Source organism: Amblyomma mixtum, chromosome 3 (assembly GCF_055824585.1).
Source record: "Amblyomma mixtum isolate Tamu chromosome 3, ASM5582458v1, whole genome shotgun sequence".
Taxonomy (NCBI): Eukaryota; Metazoa; Arthropoda; class Arachnida; order Ixodida; family Ixodidae; genus Amblyomma; species Amblyomma mixtum.
The window spans coordinates 231,131,162-231,152,027 of NC_143014.1; the positions used below are offsets into that span (position 1 = coordinate 231,131,162).

The following is a 20,866-nucleotide window of genomic DNA, read 5'->3' on the forward strand; positions in this document are numbered from 1 at the left end:
AAACAGCTGAATTTAACAGTAAAGAAGCCTTACTATAATTTTTGAACACTACCAGTTTTTAACGCGACAGCGCTAAGGCTCCCGTTCTGCAGAAAATCCACCAGCGGTGTTGTGAGCGAAAAATCGACACTGAGCGGTGCACTGTGGCCGAGATAGAAGAGAGCACATGCGGTCGTGCTACCACCCTAGACGTGCCACAGAGGCACATGTTTCTTACCGCATGTTCCCTCTCGGTCTGCCCACCGCTGTTGCCCCACACACTCTCCACCTTGCATCACCAGTGCTCTCTGTTGGCCCTGCTCCTGACGTGCAAGAGTTCCTGGCACCGTAATCACATGAGCAAACACACGCCGGTAATGGGAGCGCACTGCTCATACAGTTTCTTCTTTGCTATGCTCTATTACTTTTCGCTGCTTGGAGCACAAACTGTTGTACCAGGTGGTAAGACATTCCAAAAGCAAAAGCAATGCAGATTTGCGTACAGTGCAGGAGCACGCCTCGTTATGTCAACTGCAGTCACTCAAAGCGATTGTAGACATTTCCTCTCATGTTAGTTTGTGCTTTTTCGTCATGAAACTTTGTGCCAAATTTCGTTACTGAGCACAAGGTAACAGGCAGTCGGCATAGCGATTTCACTGTCAGGGTCAACCATTGCAACACTTTAGTTACATGGAGATCTCAAATACACGTGCTTCAATGGGGGCGGTGTTGGAGAATTGAGCAACTTCCTAATCTTGAGAGATTCGCTGTCTGGAGGTTCATTCCATCCAGGTTTAATTGTAATTACTGTAACTGTCAATTATTCAATCATGATTAGCCGATCTACTGCAATGCAAGCTGCTAGCCTCACTACAATGTTGAGAGGCTTTCAGTGATTTTACTGTCTTAATGGCGTAATTTTGTTCAACTGGTTGTAATAACAGCAGTGTAATTAGTGTAAAGATACAGAGCCACAATTGCCCGCCGCGGTGGCTCGATGGTTACGGCGCTTGGCTGCTGATCCGAAAGACATGGGTTTGATCCCGGCCGTGACAGCTGAATTTCGATGGAGGAGAAATTCTAGAGGCCCGTGTGCTGTGCGATGTCAGTGCACATTAAAGAACCCCACGTTGTCGAAATTTCCGGAGGCCTTCACTGTGGTGTCTCTCATAGCCTGAGTTGCTTTGGGACGTTAAACCCCAATAAACCAAACCAAACCAGAGCCGCAATTGGCCGCTCCCCCTCCACCACGCAATTTGCACGGCCGCGCACCACGTGCTCTCAACAACCTTGCGTGGCGCAGCACCCCACATTTATTTTCATTTTAATATCCTCGATTTGTACGTACTGTATACTGCCGCCCTACCCCTATCCGTTCGTCTATTGCTCCTTCTTTCTTTGCTTCTTTGTGTCCTCTCCATGTCCTTTTATTCCTGCTAGCCACAGCTCAGGTGCTTCAGGCTTAGATGGCAGATGCCGCAGCTAGCAACATCTGTTCCTTCAATAATTAGCCACTAACAACAACAACAACAACATACAGGGGGCAGATAAACACCAGGACAAGCGCCAGCTTTTACCAATTCTTTATTGAATCACAGAGACACTGGCAGCAGTTCGGCACATGCTAAGCCATTTCCTCCATGGTCACACATTTGTAATCGTGAGGTTTTGATGTTAAAGGGACACTGAGGACAACTCTATCAAATTTTAGTGGTCAGCAAAATCCTATAATTCAGCATTTTGCGGCATTGTTATCATTTGCCTCGCAACAAAAGACCCATTTTTTGCCGAGAAATTTAGATCCAAAGTTGGGGTACTTATTCTCTCCATTCCGATTCAAACTTTGGGCATTCTGGTTGTAACATTCTCACCAAAAACTTCAGGACTCCTTGAGTGCTGGCAGGTGGGCAGTGAGGTCAGGCAGCAGTCAGAATGAAAGCTAGCACCACCAATGTGTTGCAGGCGTCTTTATCTGTCACTGCTCGAACTTCTCCTTTATTCCTTTGGATCCTCTTCTCGATCCCAGCAATGAAGTATTCACGAAGAACTCCAGACTGCACTTCAGGGAGCTCATCCCCACAGAGCACGTGTTGCTTATGAAAGATGAGGCGCCGACGAGTCAGCAGGAAGAGAAGCTACTGGTGCAGCAGCAAATGACAAGAGCTGCGAAGCAGAAAAAAAAAGATGTTTTCAAATTTTGTACAGAAAGTCCTTGTAGCTGTGGTTATGGAGCCCAGTGTCTCGATACTTCTCTGAAGCGAACACATTGAGCATTGTGTTTGCTAATGTGCAGGCCCATGTTACAGAGGCTAGGCACTGGAATTTTTCTCTGCTTATCCAAAGTGTGATCGCAAGGTGCATGAAAACGGGACGTAAAACCTGGCTGCAACTATCGCTTACCGATGTGAAGTTTTGCTTTATTCAGTAGCAGTGGTAAATGCTCGTACGCATTTACTGGCTGGGCACTTCCTCTGCGAGTAATCAGATTACCATACTCCTTGTTGATACTGAAAATTCTTGCAGCAGAAAGGTGTACTCAACTTCTAGGGAATTCCAGAGTACTTGCACAAAGACATACAGTAGAACCACGATTATATGGCTTCAATTACACCTCAGTGTCCCCTTAAGATGAGAAGGCCAAATAACTTTTCAGTACGTTTACTGACCACCATCACACGTTCACTGTAAAGAACAGAGCAGGATATCTCCTGCATCTACTGGACAGACACTGTTTGCACTTGAAAGAAAGATCCTTCTCAAGTTCTTCAACCAAACAGTCGGGCAGTGTCACATTTCATAAAACTTGTTGCATTGTGGTGGAAGCAGTTTGAGAACTTCTGGACTGTTATCTTAATTACACTCTGGGCAGGGATCTAGGTAACTGTTATTTATGGAAGGACGGCATCTGCATTGGGTCTCGCATTTCTCCAGTTTTGTGTGGACTATGTTTAGCTAAATTTCACAGAGGATCTCAAAAGACATGCCTGCGGTAAAAAAAATTGGATGTGGTTTGACCATGGCCATCCCAAGTAGAATTGCAGAAGCAACAGCGCGGAAATCGCAGCGGAGGCATCTCAGGGGGCACTTTGTCTAAAGTGCGTAGAGGCGAAAGCGTTTTCCACACCACTTGACTGCCTCTGTGACACTGGTAACATCACCATTGGGTGACATCACACATAATTAAGTACTAATTACTAAGTAATGACAGATTACTAATTAATGGCTAATTACTGAATAATTACTAAATACTACTTAACTACTAATTAATTATGCTTAAGCTTTGCCTTTAGGAGTGGAACGCGACAGCATGTTGTAGCGCTGCCAGGGAGTCCACAGAACCAGTTCGGCATGATGCCTTGCCCTTTGAATGCAACGCTTTTTGAGGAAAGGAAATGGTGCAGTAATTCTCTGTCATCTCGGTGGACACCTGATCTGCACCGTACAGAAAGGGAGGAAGTTGGAGTGAAAGAAGAAAGAGAAAGAGGGGCCATAATAAAGAAAATGAAAATTGTATTTGAGGAAAGGAAATTACCCAGTAACTGTCTCACATATCTCGGTGGTCACCCGTCAAGAAAGGAAGTGGGAGTAAAAGAAGAAAGAGAAAGAGGGACCGTAACGAAGAAAATGAAAATTGTATTTGAGGAAAGTAAATTACGCAGTAACTGTCTCACATACCTCTGTGGACACCCGTCATCTGTTTGTAGAGGAAGGGAGGAAGTGGGAGTGAAAGAAGAAAAAGAGGGACCGTAATGAAGAAAATGAAAATTGTATTTGAGGAAAGGAAATTACGCAGTGACTGTCTCACACTCGCTCCTCGCGCCTGCGCAGTTGGGGCTCTCCGGGGCTCAGCGAAATCGCTCACACCTAGCATAGTGTTGCTTCCACAACGAAAAATGATGATGTGTTATTGTGTGGCTGGGAGACACTTTCACCATCTGGCCTCCTCAGTTCTAAACGTTTGTAACAGGTTTTCGACATACTTCAATTTCATCCCAGAACTCCTCCAACATGGGTCTTTGCATCGTTGCAATTTCTTGAACTCAACATGAGCTTCTCTTCTTCGGTACGGGCTGGGCAATATTACTTTTTTGGGATCTTTTCAAAACACCCACACTACTAGATGTATTGTGAACTGCATGCAAATCCAAATCACTTCTGAGGGTAGGTGAACTGTTATTTTTCTGGTAGGTGTGGAGGGGAGGGTTGCAAAGAGGCTTAAACACCGTATGGCTGAAAGTCCAGCTCTGCACCTGTATGCCAAAGCCATGCATTGAATTCTTGATCATGACGAGGCACAAATGATAATCTTGTCAAAATCAAGTGCGTCTTTTCATACTTAGACACAGCAATAATCAGGAACAGCCACTTCACCTGTTGGCTGGTTCAGCCCTTGTACTTGCGCGCCCAGAAGTTAACACTCAGTTCATGGGGTGGCATAGGGCTCTCAGGATGGAATAGAACCCCAGCCACCAAGGTGTACCATTTAAGGAGTAGCAAGAGGGGAGGGTAATTTGTAACTGCATATAGTTTCTTTAATGAAGCCCATTCCAGAGAAATTCTTGAAAAAGAATGTTGTGTAACGGTCTCCATGTGTAAGGCATCCAGCTCATTCTGGCATGAATCATTTGAGAGGCACCTTCAAATTTTTATTTTTGAATACATTCAGGCATACCATGGAACAACGTTTCACAATTCTTTTCAGTATTGAGAACAGCTGCTACAGGAAAACTGCCAGCAATACGTAGAAGGTTTTTGGAGAAGATTGATATTTGTGGTACATAGTTTTCATGTGCCAAGCACCATGACTTGCTGTACCATGTGGAGGACTTGCAAAAGAATGTTACAAGTTCTGATTGCAGGGACCCTTTGAAAAGAGGTCATGCTGTGAATGCACCTAAAAATATATATATCGGAACTTATTTGTAGTGGGTATGCATTAAAGAAACACTAACAAATTGTACTTTTTTGTCCTATCCTCACTCTCTTTGATGCAAAGCGTTTATGCTTAGCCTTTGTTTGGTGCAGGAGTGGCTTGGACCTGCACGACGAGCTGCTGCAGCGCTCTACGTCGGCCACCACAAGCAGTACGGCTAATGATGAGCAGCCACCAACGTTGGACAACGAAGTGTTCTTGCCAATGCATTTCCAGCGTTCTCGTGCACCGCTTACTTTCCCACTGGGCAAGTAGTGCGAAAGATCGCAATTTCAGAATAAAGTAACTATCTGTGTGCACATGTGTGAAGCTTGTTTTTTGGGAGAAGCGTTACTGGGGCCTGAGCTTCAGTATGTAGCTAGTTTATGAATGAAATGAGCTGTTGTTGCTGCAAAACCTGGAGGACAGTCGCAACAAGAAATGGCAGCTGGCATGTGGCCTGTAGACTTTGTAGCATGAATGGGGCTCCAAAGCCAGCATGGCTCCCTAGCCAGCTTGGCTGTTCACTTTTTACAGCTCTAACCAACGTTTCTAAACTTCGTTCCCAAACTGCCCCTGCGGAGCCGTGCGTGACTTGCCCTAGGCGGGGAGGGGTGCTGCGGTCGAAGCTTGTACCTCTTCTGCTGCGCGAACGGTTTGGCCTCTCATCGTCCTCTGCGTGCGTGTGGGTTGTACACACATTTGTTTTGTGTGGTACGTGCTGATCTTTGTCATTGTCTGTGTGGTATCAGCACATCGTGGCATCTGCCAGAGAAGTGGTTGAGATGCTGAGATGAGGAACGAGGTCAGCCGCAGCTAGTTCGTCACTTTTGATCGGCAAGTGCACTTGCAAATGCAACTATCTTGTGAGGCAAGAACTCACTGATTCATCATGTGGCACTATGGGCTGACATCCATCCAGCATGCCAACTTGCTTTGTTTCTGATTTTACCAGTGAGTACAGGACAAACAAAAAAAGTGGTACTTTTTGGCCACCCAAGTTATCCTGAGCATCTTAAAAAATAGTCTATAGCCAATTCCCAGGCAGACAAGCTCTTTTGGAAGACGTGTAAAGTGTGTGATGTCCACTTTCAGCCTTTTGATATTGTAAAAACATACAGGCACATGATCAATGGCAAAGCCTTTGAGATAGAGCAGGGACAATGGACACTCAAACCCGAAGCAGTGCTAACGCGGTATTCAAAAACTTGCCAAGCCACCTGTCTGCTGAACAAGACTGATATTGCCGAAGAAGATTTGCATAGCTGTCAGCCTTTCTGTGCAGTGCCCAGCAAGCGCCATGAATTTAACACGAAGGAGGCTACATCCAGAGTAGAGACCATTAGCCATGCTAATGTTATTGAGAATAGGGCGTCATTGCACCTGCTGAAAGACTGGACCATGGCGATCTTGGAAGGAGCCCAGATGCACCGTCAAGTTGTGTTTTAAAACTCAGGAATGCAGTCAATTGTTTACTCTGTCCTCAAGAGTGTAGTGATGAAAGAGGACTTGACATAAATTGTTTCCGGCAAAGGAAAGGTTTTGCAGAAATCACCTGTTGATGTCCCAATCTGCTCACTTGGAGATGCAGAAGGATTTTTGCAAATCGTCCACAACATGCCATTCTGCCATGGATGCATGCACAGTGACGCTGGTGGTCCCAACAAAACTGAAGGAAGTGGCAGTACTTTGTAACATAAGAACAGCTCACTTTTAACTGATGCAGACCAAGGAGTACGTTATAGGTGTGTTAGTATGACGGAGACTTTTTTTAAAAAAGAAAGCTTTGTCAGAAGGGAAAAGAAAGTTCCCATAGCAGCCTAGTGAGCTCATGAAAAGGCTAATTCGTGCCATTGCCGCCTGAGAACGCAAAAGGGCTGAAGTAGCTTTAAGCGTGAATTTGAAGAATGCTTTCACAACAGTTCTTGACGGCATTCTGAAAGACCTGCCCGAGACTCGGAAAGTGGCCATTCGCTTGGCTCTCATGCAGGAAGCAGCAAAGTCTCCTCGGGGGCATAGATATGCAACTGATTGGCTTATGGTGTGCTTATTGCTCAGGCTGACAAACCCGTAATGCTTTAAGACATTGTCATAAATGATAATTTTTTCCTTGTCAACTGCAACTGGTCTTGTGCAGCTGCTGAGTGCTTTGCTTTGCCAACAGATTTGCACAAGAGATAATCAAGTTTCACTCAAAATGAGGAGTCAGTTATATTTGATGAGATAAAGCAGAGGAAGGAATTGATTTTAATAGGACAACTTGCAAGTTGAACGGATTTGAGGATTATGGGGATATTGCCAATGTAAAAAATAGTGAACTGGCTGATCACGCATTAGTGGTGATGTTCAACCCTTTAATGGAGCCCGGGGTACAGCCGACTGCTACATATGCAACAAAAGGAGCAGTGCCTGGATGTGTACTGGCCAAAATAGTAATGACTTCAGTGCTGCAGCTGCATCATTGTGGTAGTGCCACAGCACGTTGGCAGCAATCTGCAATGGAGCCGGAAATAAGTGTATGTAAACACATCTGGAAATCAGCTGGGAAAGTGAACAATCCCCACTGCAAAATGGAACATCTGTGCATTAAAGGCACGTTCCTTCCCTTTATATGTGATGTGACGTGCGACATATCATGAAATGCATAAGGAATAACGTGATGAAGCACAAGTATGAAAAGTTAAGATTCAGCACTTTTAATGTTGTAACAAGAAATTTTGTATTTATTAATTTCCTGATTACATGTCGCCTTTTCTGCTAACGTGCTATGCAACAACTTCATTGTAGATAGGACCCTACCAGGTGAACTACCATCAGTATGAGTGGCTTTTTGAACCTGAAAAAGAAAACCAGATATGCGACCTTCCAAATTGATGGAATATCATATATCAAACCCAAGGCATTCCAGAAGATGAATGTTTGTCTAGTGACCCAAGTATTATTTTCCATATTCCCTAGTTTCTCGTGTGTTTACCAGCACTGTGCCATCACTCATACTAGTTGTAAACTCATTTAGTCTTCTTTTAATACGTTGTGTTATCCTTGCTGACATGTTTTCCAATATCTTCTTTGCATTTGTTATTGTATATAGTAATAACCCCCCTACAATAATGCCTCATGGGCACTGTAGGTACTTTGAATAAAAAATAAAAAAATAAAAGTTTATCATCGTAACTTCAGAGGAGCACTGAATACTAAAATAAAATAAACATTTGCAGCTTTTCAGCTCAAGCGTTGCTGTTGTCCTGAAAGTTTACTGAACACTGAAAATATCTGGGTTCAGTGATAGTGGGGGAACGGAGGTCTTTACAAAGCTTTTTCAATTATCTTTTTTGATGTGCTGAATGCCAAAGGTGCTGCAACTGGAATACGGCAAGACAGTTCAAGGATTAAGGTAAGCGGCATACTATTCAGTATACTTGCTATTAAGAGGTGTTCAAGTTTAAAAACCACCTGACTGTCCCATATTCTGCCGTTGTGTGGGTGTTCGCCTTTTGTAACGGTCTGGTACACTGCGGCTTTGTATACTGCAGGTTCTGCAGTACTTTCTTGAGATGGTGAACACAACGGAAGTGAAAAAGAACGTTAATCTCTTCGCTTGAAGCCAAACCATGGAATCTCTATGCGATCTTTGGTGTTTCTATCAATGATTCACTGTCTACACAGCCAAGGTTTCGGCTATGCTTTAACAGCAAGTCTGACCCAGGATCTTCTAGAGGTAATTATATATAGTTATCACTAGCTTTCTAACCTATGCTTACCTTGGACTTCTTTTTTTACAGTTTTTCAGGCTTAGATCTTTTGGAGGCGATGAAAACCAATGCAACGGTGACAAATTTAGTCCAGCTGTTCTGGCTGCTATCTCATTACACGCTCATAAAGCTACTTGTAAAGGGGAACTGCGAGAAGGGTGATGCGCGTCCTGCTCAGTGCCTTTGGGAGCCTAAATGAAGAGTGCCGTGAGGTGCTCATCAAAAAAAAAGGTATTGAAGGAACAACTTTGGGATAAGCTAAAAGCTATCCCATTCAAGGAACTGTGTAGCTCACATGATGACCACTGATGCAATGCTCCACCTCCTAAAAAACTGCACTTTATTACCCATGGTTGCATATGTAGCCTTCATGGTTTATGGTTTATGGGGTTTAACGTCCCAAAGCGACTAAGGCTATGAGAGACGCCGTAGTGGAGGGCTCCGGAAATTTCGACCACCTGGGGTTCTTTAACGTGCACTGACATCGCACAGTACACGGGCCTCTAGAATTTCTCCTCCAAAGAAATTCTAGCCGCCGCGGCCGGGATTGAACCCGCGTCTTTTGGGTCAGCAGCCGAGCACCATAGCCGCTGAGCCACCGCGGCGGCATATGTAGCCTTCAGAATAAGCAAATGCACTCATTGTGGTTTATGGGGTTTAGCATGCCAAAGCGACTCGGGCTATGAGGGACGCTGTAGTGGAAGGCTACAGAAATTTTGACCACCTGGGGTTATTTAACGTGCACAATTTGGGCACTCTCGCTTGGCATGGAACCAGTGCTGTCGGCTGTCCGCAGCATTGCAACCAATATTCGCTGCTCACGTTATCCATTTTACATAATGACACGCATATGCACTTTTTTTGCTCCCATGAGAATGAATGTACGGGGCACAGCGGGAATGAAAAAAAAAGGCAAAGCTTGTCTAAGAGAATGCTCGTGATTTCTTGTAAATATGTTAATAAACTGCATCCATTGCTTTGAAATCGCAAAAGAGCAGATCTTGTACCATACGTGTGTTTAATATTGGCGTGCAACGATCAATTCGTGATTTAACGCATATTCCACGCTACCTTCAGAGAGATAATGGCGAGGTTTTGTGGCAGTAAAACTTAAATTGCAAACAAAAAAAACAGATACAGAAAAATATTTCCGCTCTGCACACACGAGATGAGACAGCAGTATACAAGATTGGCAGTTGCGGAATGCCCTCGATGAAAGCTATGCAGCATGAATGTGCACATATGCCTTGATTGCTGCAAAAACAGCATTGAAACAGTTTAATCAATTATTAACAGTCAAACAGATCTCTAGAATAAAAGAAAAGCAAACGTGCTATGCATATACTGACCATCGCAGAGCAAGCGCAACCTGCGCTGCGCTAGGAGACGCCGCCCGCTGCATCGCTGAACCGTCGACCGCATGGCCACAGTGGCAGGAATCGCGGCGGGCTGCCTGCTTCCCTATTTGACTAAACGAAACCAACAGAAATAGTTTGCACGATATTTCAAGCCATAAGAACAAGTAGTTTATTCAAAAAAAGTGGGACATATGTGTCCCACTGACACTCAATGGAATTTCAGAAAGTGGGACGTATTTGCCCCATTAAGGACTACCTCCACGACCGCAGTCAAAAAGTCGTCATGAATAGCGAAGAGTCACACTGTGTACCGGTTACATCTGGTGTACCACAGGGGTTTGTGCTAGGACCACTTCTTTTCCTAAATTTTATAAATGATATCGGTTTGGGTGTAACTTGTAAAACTATATGCAGATGATTGCGCACTATATCGAAATATAGAAAATGAAGATACAGATGCTCTGCAAACATACCTTAACCGGATCATAGCATGGTGTTATAAATGAAATATAACTCTAAATCCTAGAAGATGCTGCCATATTTGTTTTAACCAAAAAAAATTGGTGGGGCTCAGCTTTGGTTAAGACTGGTAGGTTGCGAAAGCAAAAGTGCAGTGCCTCCAACAGAAGGAATGCAGTGCGCCATCTCTGCAGGTCACTTGTGGCTGCCGCTGCATGATGACTCGACTTGTTAGCCCATCTCTCACCCTGGTATGACGTCAGAGGTCATTCTAAAGGTCAAACGTGGCTACCGGCTGCCACTACGCGAAAGGCCGTTCATGAGCTTTGTATTACTTTTGCAATAAAAAGATAAACATCTCGAATAGTTTCTTTTTAAATAGTCACTCAAATAGCCGCATATCTGGATGTAAATTACCTAGGGGTTTTGTGTTCCCATAATTTAACCTGGAACAAGCATGTCGATTACATAGCAATGAAGGCGGGTCGCATACTTAACCATGTTAAAGAAATTTTCGTAATGTACTAAGTGACGTGAAAGAGGTTCTGTATATCTCAAACGTGTTCTCAATTTTAGAGTACACAACAGTAGTGTGGAATCCAGCTATTAAAATCCTTATCGAGAAGCTGGGACGAATACAGAATCATGCAGCATATTTCATTTTAAACACTTATGATTGTCAGCGCGTTAAAGAAGTATTTAGGATGGGATTCCCTACAATGCCTTCTTCAGATTAGTCTTCTTAAACGACTTTTGCACCTCCCACATGCATTCCCCGTAGAAGAAACCATAGCCTTAAAACGCCTGAAATTGCCTGTCGGACATCTGCATTTAAAACAAGTTTTTTCCCATGCACAATCAGCGAATAGAACAGCCTCCAAAATGCAATAGTTTCATTAGATGACAGCTTCCAGCCACTCTTGAAACACATTTACGGGGACTAACTGATGAATCAATGTGCCATGCACCATAAGCTATTGACTGCTCTCCTTATCCCTTAGAGTTTTTGCACGCTACTGTTTCCTTTTCTATACATTTTAAGGCGAAAGCCTTTAATGCCTCATAATGTCGTTACCAAGGAATGTTAGCAAATGTGTCCACGTTTCGGCGTCACTACTTAAAAGAAGTGGAGATGCTACCGCTGCACTACGAAGGCTCAGGGTTTAAGCATGAATAAAGGTGCATCTAGTGAATGCACGAGTCTCATAAGTGAAATAAAAAATAAAAATAAGAAAAGAAACAAAAAATAAACATAAGAAAATAAACGAAAATAAAAAATAAACATTAAAAACTGAGAAAAATAAAATATAGAATTAAAACAATAAAAAAAACAGTGCGCCAGGAAGCGCTTTCGCCTTGTAGCACTTTAGAGAGCCAACTAAACTTAACTTTTTCATGACTTGTAGAGCATTTCCTAAGTGTTTTACCTAGCTTTCCACTGTATGGCACTATTTTATATGGTTTCAATTCAAGCTGAAGTTTCACTACCCAGGACACCTAGCAAGAATCAAACATTTAGTACTTTCAGCATGGCTACCATAACTTCCAATGAGTAATGAAGTGTTAAAAGCAACAGCCAAGAAACAAATCTGACAACCTGCAAGCAGTGATAAACAGTGCTTTTATTTCTATACACGAATAGACTATACAAAGCGCACAAAGGCACATGACAATAGCAATGTCCAATATTTGCACAAATAAAAAACAAAAGGTGACAAACATTACTTAAATGAAGTGTGTGACATGGCTTTTTTTTGTATTTGAGTGCGGTGAAAAAAGCCAACAAGACGGAAAAAAAGCTTACCAACTGTATGCTTCACATACCTCTGGGTTGCTAAAGCAATGTATCTATACACAGCATAGGTACGGAATGACTAACATATCACATTGGCAAGCCTGTCAAACAAGAAGTGCACATATCACAAGGTCTGGCATCCTGTTTCTTATAATAATAATATTAATAATAATGATAACAATAATATTGTTTATTTCCATTATAACAGAAATGATGGAGGTGGTGAGAAAAAAAGCGAGGACGTTTGACTGAGTTCTCACCACCTCTCAGGTAGCGGCATACAGCAAGAAACATTGCGCTCTGTACATACTGCATACATGCAGCAGAAACAAAAAGAATGCGCTCTGTACATACTGCATACATGCAGCAGAAACAAAAAGAAAAGTACAACAAAAGAATTAACAACACGTAATACAACATACAAGCAAAATAACACATAATGCAAGGCTTCATTCCAAAAGTGGCGTTATTGCTGCTTATGAATAAGAATGAGTATAATTACAATTACGTGCTTTCAATTATAAAATCTCGTACGGTGGAAAATGGAACATGAAGGACATCAACGTTTGAGTCAATAAATATGTTTAAAAGTAGCGGGAGACGGTAATTAAGCATTTGGTGTCTGTAATTTGTTTGTGTAACAGGTATAGACCAGTGTGGTTTGTGACGTTGTGGTTATGGAGTCTGGAAATGCTGAAGTGAGGCTAAGTGGGTAATTGTGTTTAAGTAGGCTTTTTGTTCAGTTATGTAAGATTTAATTAACCTGTAATTATAGATTTTGTGGACGTTTGCAATGCTGAATGTGGTAAACAAGTGCCTGGTTGTGTGTCCGTAGGGTAACCCATATATTATTATAAGCATCTTTTTTTTCCAGTACTGACAGTTTCTGTAGGTTTGTGTTTGTTGTGGTAGCCCATATTAGTGTGCAGTAATTGAAGTGAGAGCAGAATAAGGCGCGGTACAAAATTATTTTCACAGTTTGTGGCAATAAATTCCTGTGGCGGTAAACAAGACCAATAGCTCTTGATAATTTTAATGATATATCATGAATGTGTTCATCTCACTGCATGTGTTCTGAGAAAACTACACCTAATGACCTGAATGAGTCTACTATTTCAATTCTATTCGACTTGTAGTAAAAGGTGTTTGATAGGTGACATATCTTGTTTTTAGGACGAAAAATGACAATTTTTGATTTCGACACATGAACGGCTAACAGGTTCGAAGTTGACCAGGCTTCCAGCGATTTAATATGTTTTGCCCTCAAAAACAGGTTGTCGACACACCACAGACTAATATGGCAAAGTCAGTATAACGATATTACCACAGAACTGCAATCACACTACAGAGGAGCACAAGCGCATCACAGAGGAGACAACAAACTGTGAAAATCTTAAAAATAAAACAATGAAAACAAATGGAGAGGCAGCCATCACAGAGTCTCAGGGGTGAAGCGTTGTGTTGTGTAAATCTTAAAAATAAAACAATGAAAACAAATGGAGAGGAAGCCATCACAGAGTCTCAGGGGTGAAGCAGTGAAACATGTGCAGTCATTAGCTGTGAATCCAGGTGATGCACACACACATACACAAAATTTAACATAGAAATATGATTAAAACAATTACAAAAAATTCTTGTTACATCAAAGATAAGCAATGCCCATGGAAACACAGAAACCTGCGTGCAGCTTCAGAAAAAAAATGCTGAAGCTGGGGTAGTTGTTAATCTGTCCTTTCAGCAGGTAGAATATGCTGGAACCACCTGAAATTAACACAGAACATAAGAGGTCCATTTTCAGGTACCCAGCAGAGGAGACATTCTATTGTGAAAACATGGTGGTTAGCAGAGAGGTTAGCCCTGTGTAAAACAGCCCAACGTGTCGTATTCTGTGCAATATGACAACACCTCTGTCAGTCTTGCAATACAAGTCTATTTTTGAATGACCCAGTACAAACTAGTACTGTACACTGCCACTGTTGGCCATGGCATCCAAATACAACTGCAACAAATTTGCATGGACAGGAAACATGAAAAAATCAAGCTCCCTGCCAAAACTCATGAGTGAGAACAGAGCAACTTTTGCAAACCTGCTAGGACTTTAGAAATCTTGGCTCTTCCAACTGCTCCACAAAAGATAAAAGGTTTGCTGCACAAATTCTGTTCATTCATACTTGCCAGGGTAAAGAGAAAATAGACGCCAAGTCTGGCTAATAAAGATTGCGTGCGCTACATTGCGTATTTCTTCAAACCATTTTGACCATCACTGTGTACGGGAACATAGCACCAACAGTAGAATCTCTATAAGCGGAAATAGATTAAATAGAACCACCACTTAAATGGAGCACTAGTATAAGACAGGCATTCTCAAACTGCGTTCTACTGGCTGCTTTTGTTCGTTCTGCGAGCACCCACACTGGCATGTCCCCAGTGTCTTGGCGCAGCCTGCCGAGATGCTGCTGCACCGGTGGACGCAGGATTATAATGCTGGCAAGGTGGTATGCAAGGGGTGTGGAGCACAAGGAGACGTGTGCTACGTGCAATCTTGAGCGCGACAACTGGAATTGCGGGCTGCACCACCGAGCTAACCCAGTCCGGACCATTAGATGGCTTCGCCAACTCTGAGGCGAGGTTTTGCTGCCAGTAAGCCCATTTGCACTGGAAATCCAATATCTTTCACAATTAAAAAAAGATTGCTAAAGGTTAGCACTGCTAAGCACGGAATATTGAGTGAAGGCAGGTTTTTGCAGGTGGACACCAACGCCACCTACATGAGAGACTGAGGTGTCCACTGACCCAGGGAGCCAGTTGTGCGCCTTTCCTTCCATCAAAATCAAGGGACTGTACAACGTCAACACTAACAAACGAAATGAACACTGGAGGCCCACTTGTTTTGTTTGGTTTTTGAGAAAAGGAAATGGGGCAGTAACCGTCTCATCTTGGTGGACACCTGAACAGCTTTAGGGGGGAAGCTGGTCTTAGAAAAAAAATTTGTTAATGAACTCATAATAATAGAATCTTCAAGAAACACGTATTTTTGCGTGCTGATTCTAAATATGTAATTTAATGTTAGGTAAAACAAGTCCTTGTGCACTTATATGTTCTTTAACTTTTTGCCCAGAGCTTCCATTGAATTTTGCAGCACGAAACTTGCTATGATGCATCCCATTGGCTTGTCCTGATATCAGACTAGGCAATAAGGGAAAAATTATTATCCTGCCTATCATAGAAGTTGAGTTATATACAGGGTTTTGAAGTTGCCACTTCACAAACGGGAAGAAACTGACAATTTAAAAATCCTATAACTCACCTTCAAAAACAGGCAGGATGATAACTTTACCCTTATTGCATAACTTGATGTATAACTTGCATAACTTGAGAAACCAATGGCATGCAATTTAACAAGTTCCCTGCAGTAGAATTTCTTTCAAACTCTCAGTAAAAGTTACCTAACATATTGCAAAAGTGCACAAGGGCTTGTTGTACATAAAATTATTACATATTTGGAATCAGCACACAAAAATACATGTTTCCTGAAGATATCATGGTTGTGACTTCATTAATAAAAATTTATTTCTAAGACCCTCTTCCAGGGAAGACAGGGGGGAAAAAGAAGATATGTCATGTGGCTGCCACACCACCAGCTCTTCCACTTGAAGGTCAAATTTCAGCACCCATGACCTTAGCTTGACTAGGCTAGTAAGGCTGGCGTTCCCTACAAAATAAAAGAAACTACAAATTATGCTGGCACAAGCTGGCAGCGGCAGATAGCCAATGAAGCCGATCAGACGTCAAGTGATCCCGTGCCTAGCCTAGCCAGTCCAATGCGCGAATACGAGGGAACGTTTGTTTGTCTTGTGACAGTTTTCTGCATTCTTGTTTTGTGGTTAGAGGTGAGAGCATGAGTGAGAGATGGGCATTGATTAAAAAACTGCCCAAGGCAAGAAAAAAATATTTACAAAAGTGAACGAAGCAGCAAAAAGAGCACAGGGGAGCCATTCCCAACCAGCACAGACCTGTTGTGACACTTTTCATGACCGAATGTGAAGAGTGAAGTGAGGGCCCTTGGCACACAATGAAGACTGTTGGGGTTCCCCTGGTCTAAAGTTTACAGTTTATTAAGGCAATTTAAAAAAAATCTGGGTAAATGAAACCAAATTTTTCCCCCAGGGAGCAAATGAAACTACAAATACAAATGAAACTGCACCTAGTACGGCAAGCTCAGGGCCATCGCGGTATGGGTCATTGCTCTATGGTTTCCATTAGTGGTTTTTCTCTGGTTTTGATATTTAGTGCAAGCGAAATTGGCAGTGCAGATAGTAAAGAGTAGAGGTGTGCAAATATTTGGAACTGCCAATACGAAACGAACATGTATGTTATTTGGTTTTCGTACAATCCGAGAAACTAATACTATTTAAAAAAGTTTCAAAGACTTGGCAGCGACCAAATACCGCACACTTTCATAAATCAGACCGTGATTAAAAACCACAACATCTGGCCAATTATCCGAAGATCAGTTTCAAACCTTCGGCAAAACAGAACAAAGGCATCCCTTTTCTAATCTGTTGTTCGCCGTGTGGGCCGGTCACAGATGCTGCAGGCCTTCGTTCGACCTCATGCAGAATTCTACAAGTGGGCTTCTCCACACACCACAATTGATGAAAAAAATATAACCAACCAGCCGCTTCAAACGTGGCTTATAGGGTTTAACGTCCCAAAGCGACTCTGGCTATGAGGGACGACGTAGTGAAGGGTTCCAGAAATTTCGACCACCTGGGCGTGCACGGACATCGCACAGCACAGTACATGGGCCTCTAGAATTTTGCCTCCATCGAAGTTCAGCCGCCACTGCCGAGGTCGAACCGGCGTCTTTCTAGCCAGCAGCCGAGTACCATAACCACTCAACCACCACCGAGGCGGTTCTAACAATCACAATGTGAAAGCGCATGGTTTCTCCTATTATCCTGCTATGCTGTGTTTCATACTTAGCGCCCACACCCACAGCCCTCTCTCTGTTCACAACTCTTCAAGCGTGAGCTCCATCCAGCTGACTGGTAATTCCGATAAACTGTCATATGCGGGGCAAGCCCACTTGGGGAATTTTGCATGGGGCTCCAGAAGGAGGCCAGAGTGGAAGCATCACCAGCGGGGCAAGCGAAAGAGTAAAAATCCCTCCTATTGCAGGGCGCATTGTAGACTGGGCACCTGACCCATACGAAATAACAGGCGTGTCAACGACGGGGAGGGCCTCTCGAGTACAACCACTGATGCAAAACAGCTGTGAAAGCTAAAGCAAAGAAATGCCAATTTTTTTTTTTACCTTCACAGCTGAGTGACCAATTCCACTGTAGTTTATAGGTGGAAAAAGTATCATCAGATTTACAATTACCTGTTCTTTAATTTTCAATAACTTCTCAACAGAATTCACAATGTTTTTTTTTTTACTCTTTTGCAGTGAAGTCTGAGCTCATATTGTTCCATTCTGCTCTCTCTTTTTGCAAAAGAAACTTCTGATAAATAGGGTCCCTCCAAATTTTATTCAAAGAGAGTCCTGCGAGCTTTTGAGCCACATTAAGAGGATGACAAAAAAACTGACAGCTCCGAGTGGCCATTCATCTACAAACAAGGCTACCAAACCCATTGCAAAAGGTTTTAAATCAGCGCCTTGACACACTTACCGCACACAACTCTACGTTTTCCTACCAGAGTGCGACACCGACACTCAGATTATGGTGCCACGCGGGAAAGCTTAGCGTTGATGCACTTCAGGTGCCCGGTCTCTGGGTGTTGCTTGAAGAGTTCCACGACAGCAGGTTCGCTGTCTGTGGCTGGAGCAGTTACCTGCACCAAAGGCACAAGTGGTACAAAGGGCATAGTTACATCTGACATGCAACGGCAACTACAGCAACAAATATTTGCATTTCCAAGCCCAAAGGCAGCACCTGGCCGTTGGACACCTTGTAATGGAGGGCGGTGGATCAATATTGTTTAGTGAGCAGCTTCTCACAGTGCACAGAAAAATACTTGCAACGCAAGTGTTGTTTCCTGCACATCACTCGAATCGAACGGGGCTGCTACGGCAGACGAGGACAAAAGCATTTTTGAGAGGGAAACCGTTTATGAACGCGCAAGTTTTCCGTATCATGTAAGATTTCACAATAACAATGAATATATCCACAGATCATCCAATGGCAGTTCTACATTTTTTTTCCATCAATGCCTGTCAATTGCGTTTCCCACTGATGGTTTAAGGCAGTCTTAACTGTTCGCCACGATCGACAGAAATATCGGAGGAATATCACTTGAATATTTCCACAACAGTATCTTAAAATTTTCAAAGTTTCTGACCAAGAATGTCAGGCATGTTCGATGACAGAGCCATAGTTACCACAGCAAAACTTCCACAGCAAAGGATGCTTTTCAAAAATATTTAGCTACCTTCGGAACATGCTGCCAAGGTATATTTTACCAAATGTGCCAGCACTTTTATGATGATGATGCCGAGGAAAGCCGTGCCACACCTTTTCACCCATAGAACCCAGCTAGCTCCCCCCCCCTATAAAAAATGGAGAAAAGGGGGAAGTGCAATCTCTGCTATAAAAAACAAGAACAGAACTTGGAACAAGTGTAATGTGCGGCACATTCCAGGTCATCTCCAGTTCTCGTCCTCAAGAGACTTGCTTTCTCTAGTAGCACAGCACTCATTTTTACCTTGAAAGAAGGCCTCGGAAAGTGCAGTGTATTACGTACAAAGCTGAAAATCAGAAGAATGGTAGCTAAGAATATGTGCAAAGTCTTGTATATTTGACTCTTTTTTTTTGTAATCAACTTCAACCTCAGTGCAGCGGCTCATTTTTATTTTGCTTGTTTTTGTTGTATTAGTACTAACATATCTAACCAATAAATTTTCGAAAAGTTGTACACACACAATTCCGGCTTTTTTTTTTTAGTTCGGAAGTATAATCAATAACGCTGCAGTTTCATGTGCACAGCATGTTATTTTAAAACATACAAAATCGATCATTGCAGTAAGAAAGAGTTAACCCCCATTATAAGAAAATTCACGAGACATGCGAAAAATTCCAAGAAATTGCCGACTTGACTACGCAGTCCACAAAAAATGCTTCATTCCAGAGATCAGCCAGCTCCAGTAGCTTATGCCATCTCGGTATTTTTTCAATGGCACTTCCACACAGTTTCAACACAGTGTGTTCGCCGTTGCTCGTGCTACGCCTGGCAGAAAAAGCATAAGTGTGGACATGCTTGTGAGCTGCAAGCACGACACATTGTCCAAGTTATATGCCACTCACCCAGATGAGGAGCTCAGGGTTATCGTCGCCAAGGATTTTCAGCAGAGCTCTTGTTGTCCTTTTAGACCAGCGGTAGCCGTCGTCAGGGGACAAGTTTCGCAGCCGGCACAGCAGCGCCTGGACACGCACACAACAGTGAATGGTTAGAACCATACAAGGTGCATATTACTAGTGTAGTGGACCCCCAGCTTAACAGCAGCCCCCTGCTACACCTGCCTTCTCTTGGAATCCACTCTTAAGGGGCAGCAGTTATTATGCCTTCGCATTGCACGCCCTACCCAAACCCACATCTTCCTCTTGATTTCGACTAGGATGTCATTAACCCGCGTTTGTTCCTTCACCCACTCCGCCCGCATCCGGTCTCTTAACGTTGCACCTATCACTTTTCTTTCCATAGCTCGCTGCGTTGTCCATAACTTAAGATGAACCCTCGTTGTTAGCCTCCAGGTTTCTGCCCCACAGGTGAGTACCGATAAGATGCAGCTGTTGTATATTTTTCTCTTGAGGGATATTGGTAAACTGCCTTTCATGATCTGAGAGAGCCTACCATATACGCTCCACCCCATTCTTATTCTTCTAGTTATTTCCATCTCATGATGCAGATCAGCAGCCACTGCCTGCCCGAGACGTATTATTTTAGTAGACCTGTCGTTAGAAGAGTAGATGTATTCCCTTACCACTTCCAGAACTTTGCTACCAATTGTGAAGTGCTGTTCCCTTGCTGGACTGTTGAACATTATTTTGCTTTTTGCACGGGCAAGCTGGGATGCACTGAATGCCGCGCGCCTAATCCTCAGTTCTGAACGTGACGATGGGGTGTTTCGTTATGTTCACGCCTAATGGAAAAAGGCAGGTTATTGCAGAATTTTTTTGAGCAATAAAACAGGCTGATCTCACCCTGACTGCTTCCTGATCGCAGTCTACATCAATTTCTGTTTACTCATTATAGTTCAAAAATTTGAACAACCTTTTGCTGTACATTGCTGATACTTGTTATTTAAGGCACGTTTCTAGCATAAATAACTGCATATTTTCAACATAGCTATGGAAAAAACAGAATAAATAAGTAACCACTTCAAATAATTGTCCCGAAGTGGCACACATGCTATGAGGGACACCGCAGTGGAGGCTCCAGGTTCATTAAAACCTCTTGGGGTTCTTTAACATGCGCTGACATCATACAGAAATGCAAGGGGCACCTGTGTGCAGTGCAATAACATCAATTAACCCTAGGTGATTACACTGGAGTCCTCCACTATGGCATCTCTCATTGCTTAAGTGTCATTGCGGGACATTAAACTGGA

General features: G+C 43.0%; 2 protein-coding genes and 1 long non-coding RNA gene across 12 annotated transcripts in view; 1 reads left to right on the plus strand and 2 right to left on the minus strand.

Moving 5' to 3' along the window:
• Positions 1-5,209, plus strand: part of LOC149353977 (little elongation complex subunit 2-like) — a 100,412-nt gene extending 95,203 nt beyond the window's left edge. For 5 of the 7 annotated variants that reach the window (XM_089577432.1, XM_089577431.1, XM_089577428.1 and 2 more), the window contains one exon: positions 5,005-5,209. In XM_089577432.1, the coding sequence (XP_089433558.1) occupies positions 5,005-5,167 (163 nt within the window). In that variant the 3' untranslated portion in view covers positions 5,168-5,209. Of the gene's footprint in view, positions 1-281; positions 354-5,004 lie in introns of all 7 variants that reach the window. The other 2 variants (XR_016289622.1, XM_089577434.1) reach the window with 1 other exon arrangement.
• On the minus strand, positions 1,547-3,179 carry LOC149353978 (uncharacterized). Its single transcript, XR_016289615.1, has 2 exons — positions 2,380-3,179; positions 1,547-2,142 (listed from the first exon to the last, which is right to left on the minus strand). It is a non-coding gene; the product is annotated as an uncharacterized LOC149353978 (long non-coding RNA).
• Positions 5,210-7,291: 2,082 nt separating the features above from the next.
• The window catches only part of LOC149353979 (tudor domain-containing protein 7A-like), a 51,951-nt gene continuing 38,376 nt past the window's right edge, over positions 7,292-20,866 (minus strand). For all 4 annotated transcript variants that reach the window (XM_089577435.1, XM_089577436.1, XM_089577437.1 and 1 more), the window contains 3 exons: positions 19,563-19,679; positions 17,931-18,093; positions 7,292-7,384 (listed from right to left, as the gene is read on the minus strand). In XM_089577435.1, the coding sequence (XP_089433561.1) occupies positions 17,980-18,093; positions 19,563-19,679 (231 nt within the window). In that variant the 3' untranslated portion in view covers positions 7,292-7,384; positions 17,931-17,979. The remainder of the gene's footprint in view (positions 7,385-17,930; positions 18,094-19,562; positions 19,680-20,866) is intronic.